This window comes from Alligator sinensis, unplaced genomic scaffold (genome assembly GCF_000455745.1).
Source record: "Alligator sinensis unplaced genomic scaffold, ASM45574v1 scaffold989_1, whole genome shotgun sequence".
Taxonomy (NCBI): domain Eukaryota; kingdom Metazoa; phylum Chordata; order Crocodylia; family Alligatoridae; genus Alligator; species Alligator sinensis.
In genome coordinates this window covers 1,354,071-1,358,024 of record NW_005842266.1, presented here as the reverse complement: position 1 = coordinate 1,358,024, position 3,954 = coordinate 1,354,071, and the positions used below count along the sequence as shown (strand labels likewise).

At 39.1% G+C, this 3,954-nt stretch overlaps 1 protein-coding gene across 3 annotated transcripts in view; it reads left to right on the top strand.

The window, feature by feature from the left end:
* Nucleotides 1–3,751, top strand: part of SARAF (store-operated calcium entry associated regulatory factor) — an 11,917-nt gene extending 8,166 nt beyond the window's left edge. For all 3 annotated transcript variants that reach the window (XM_025209078.1, XM_025209079.1, XM_014521863.2), the window contains exons 4-6: nt 135–243; nt 2,324–2,448; nt 3,549–3,751. In XM_025209078.1, the coding sequence (XP_025064863.1) occupies nt 135–243; nt 2,324–2,448; nt 3,549–3,574 (260 nt within the window). In that variant the 3' untranslated portion in view covers nt 3,575–3,751. The remainder of the gene's footprint in view (nt 1–134; nt 244–2,323; nt 2,449–3,548) is intronic.
* The last annotated feature ends 203 nt before the right edge of the window (nt 3,752–3,954 follow it).

Sequence of the window (3,954 nt, the reverse complement as noted above, 5' to 3'; positions counted from 1 at the left end):
TTGCTGATAGCAGCAGGAACCAGGCCTGTAATTCTTCCTCCACGAGAATCATTCAGTAATGTGTGGGCTTCTTCAAAGGTAAAGTGTCGCTGACTTGAAAGCTGATGTGTTTTTCATTTGCTATTTGAATTAAGGAGCTGGTGGCTTAGGTGGTGGTTCCGGTTATCAGGCCAACTCAGGAGCAGGGTTTTGGACTGGATTAGGAACAGGCAGCCTACTGGGATACTTGGCTGGCAATCAGAGGTAAGCACAGCGCTGATAACCCCAGTCTCCCTACACCAGTCTTTCCTTCTGATTTGTAACTTTCAGGGCCATAAAATGGCCATGTTGCGTCTGAATTTGAGTTTGCAGGACTATGCATCAGCCACGCTGTAAAATCTGCACGCACTTGCAACTTCAGTAGACTGGGAGCTTTTTTTAAAGGGTTCTTTTCAACTCTGCTCTATTTTTAATTAAATACATACTTTGGAGCCTGATAGATGAGTTGCAAATTGACAAGTTAAAATAGCCTTATGCATGTGTGGAGACATTGCGCACAGAGTGTTTACATATTTGTTAGCCCTTTTTTCTTAATTTTTACCCCACTTAAAGTCTTTTAAGGTAGCTGTTTCTTGGTTGTGACATCAACATTTTGAAGCACTCTGCGAAGCCAAACATGGGGTTCTGATACACAGATCAGTCTTGCCTCTCCACCTGCCATTAAGTATCTTCCAAGATGCATGGTCTTGGAAGAACTATAAAAGTAACAGTAGGCAGGAATCTGAGATGTACTGCAGTAAAAAACATTTAAGGAGCTGTGCCAATATTTGCCATTTATATTTAAAATGCTTGTTTAATAAACATTTTGCAAACCTTTCCAAATGATTTTCTAAGAGTAACAACAGTTGCCATTTTAGCACATATAGAGAAGATTTGTGTAGCTCCTCGGGGAGCTTGAAGAACTAAAACTGCTCTTGCAGAGAAGTGCTTCATTTACCAAGTTACTGTACTACCTGCAATTAGGTATTATATTGCTCCATTTCTACAGCAGATTTGTATTTGCATGCAATTTAAGGAACAAAAATTAGGTTATCAACAGATGAAAGCATAAGAGACGCAGAAATGTTCTATGACACTAGTGGGGATGTAATGAAACATCAGTCTGTATTGACCTGAGGAAAAACATGTCTTTAAGCTAGCAGTTCTGCAAGAAAAACTAGTTTGGGATCCTTGACATCTACTGTGCAAGACGACAAAGAATCCAGCTTGCTCTCTTGGCTCTCTAGGGCTAACAGTTAAAAGCAGCAAAGGTGGCAGGTCTGACTGAATGCCCAGTTAACAGACTTAATCAGTAGGAAGAAATATGGAAATATTTGCAGTCACTTCAGAAGAGCTTTTGTTTTAACATAGCTAAGATGGCACCCTGTTAAAAATGTATTATTGTTTCATAGAAATGTTTCCCGTGCAATTTTTTTAAAAGCTTTTTTAGTTCAGTACCACCTTAAATTGATTTAAATAGGTTTTATAAACAATTTGCTTGGTGTATGTTTCACCTCAGTGGGACTTTGATGCTCAGAATGTTGGAACATTTAGACTGATCTTAAATGAGAACTTACAGACTTTAGCTTCCTGTATTTGAAAATGTTGGCCTAAAATTGATTTCGGCTTTTGAAACCATGTGGTTCAAGAATGCTGATGTCAGCAAATGCCATGGTAACTTTGTTCCAATGCCACCTTTTACATATATCTTAGCAAGTAAGAAGAAACCTGTGGCAAGTATAACTTAACAAGTGATGAATTTGCAAAAAGTACGCATTTCCTGCCAATAAATAAAGAGTAAATTGAACTGAGATGGGTCAAAAGTTCAGAAACACTAAATAAAATTCACATAACAACTGTATTGCAGTCAGTCACGTTTTCTGAAATTGGCTTGAAGATGCATTGCATAATACAGGAAAAGCCTGAAGAGAACCAGGCGGTGATGTCTCTAGTTCAGTCTTCCATCTCTGACAGTGCACAAAAAAAAGATATTTCAAACAGAGAGAACTTGCCCTTGCAGGACTTAGAGATTTGGCTTAAATCCAGAAGCTTGTAGTTTGTACATTTTGTGTGGTTGTGATTAAAAAAAATATATAGAATTATCACAGGTAACATTTATTTTCACAGAATTCAATAGATATTAATATTCTTTGAATCTTTCTAAGCTTTCTGGCTTTAAAATGATAAAATGTGTGTATTTGCACCTTCCCAGTCAACTTTTTGTTTTTAATGAGACTTTGCTGCATAAACAATGACCTCTCTTTCAAAAAAATAATTAACTCCAACCCTGTGTTTCTTTTGGCAGAGGACAATCACGCTCATATTTTCCACATTTCAATTCATGGACTGGTCCAACAGCTGCACCTCCCACGTGGGGGAATTCATGCAACTCCACACAGCCTGGTAGTTCAGGGACAAGAACTGCATCTGGTAAGTATTTTCTTCAGGTTTTTTTCTTCCTGCTGCTCAAGAGATTGGGGGCTGACCTAAAGCCCACCTAAATCAATGGGAAGACTTAGTGGGCTTTCATTGGGCTTTAGATTAATGAACTTCTACTATAGTAGTCATCAGCGTTTACCTGCATTATTGTGTAATTCTTGCTCTGCTCTTTGTGTGACTGATGATTAAGTGAATAGATACTGTCCCTTTTTTCACTCACTCACTATAAACCTTAGATGGTGATCAGTGCATGAGGCTGCTGAACTCTATACTGTCCAAATAAGTCAGTTTCTGACTCCCTTCTTTATTCGCACCCTCCTATCCAACCTCTGTATTGTCTGAAACAAGGCTCTGCAGGGATACCTAATGGTCTGGCCTGCAGAATGGTTATTTTCTTTTTTAGAGCCCCATCTGCGCAACAAATTTGGGCTAGTTACAACATAGTAGCAGTTTGTAGCATAGGTTGGATGTTTTCAGCATTTCATAACCAAAGTTATAATTCCATTTTTGAAAACCAGTCAAGATGTAGCCAGGTCCGTTAACTCCTTTGTAGATAAGCTTTTCCATTCCAGACTACTGCAGGTCTTTCTTTTAAACCTCCTTGACTGGGACTTGGCATTGACTGTTGCTAAAGCTGTTTTCTGGGTTATTACCTACTGATCAGGGCAAGGCCAAGAGATGATTTATTAAGAAACATATTAAACTAGTGTCCAAAGCCCTGAGATCTGTTTATGCTTGTGCTCAAGAGATGACCCCTGCCCTGAAAGGTAAACAGTCTGCTTGAGTATAGAGCTTCTCCTTGGGCCAACAGGGAGCATGAGGCTGTCTTCACTGTACACATCCCAACAGTCTGCAAAGTTCATTTGTCTTTGTTAGGGCTTACACCTCTCTTGGCAATGATGTGTGCTCACTAAATGCTTCCCAAAAAACAGTCAGTCTGATTTTCCTAGGTAGAAGTCTTTCCCATGTCAGTGCGTTATTACACTGATCTATGAATGTGCTTAGCCACGCTGTTACCAGTGTGTAAAAATGGAAAGCTACCTGCAGAACCAAGGCTATTTAAGACTTTTTTTTTTCTGTTTGTTTTCCAGGCTATGGGGGAACGAAAAGGAGGTGAAGGTTTTGACTCTCTGCACCAATGGTTCAATTCAATATAACCTTCCTCTGTGCATCACACAGCCTGTTGTGTTAATTTTGGGACTTCAGTTTAAAAACTACTGAAATCTTCTCCCAAAGGATTTGTGGGATGTGTCAAGTTTGAAATAGTTCCACAAATAAAAGAGAGGGGATTATTTTGGTGTTTTTTTTTTTTTTTAAGATGCTCCTTGGGTTTAGGTACTATGAATTGTATAAGATCATATAGCATATACTGCCCTGGCAGAGAGAAGTTCTTTGCATTCAGACTAAAATCTGGTTGGGGTGGGGGTGGAGGAACAAAGGAATAATATTGGCAAAGACCTTTTTCCTGGCTCAAAAGTAAGAATTGAAGACCACCCT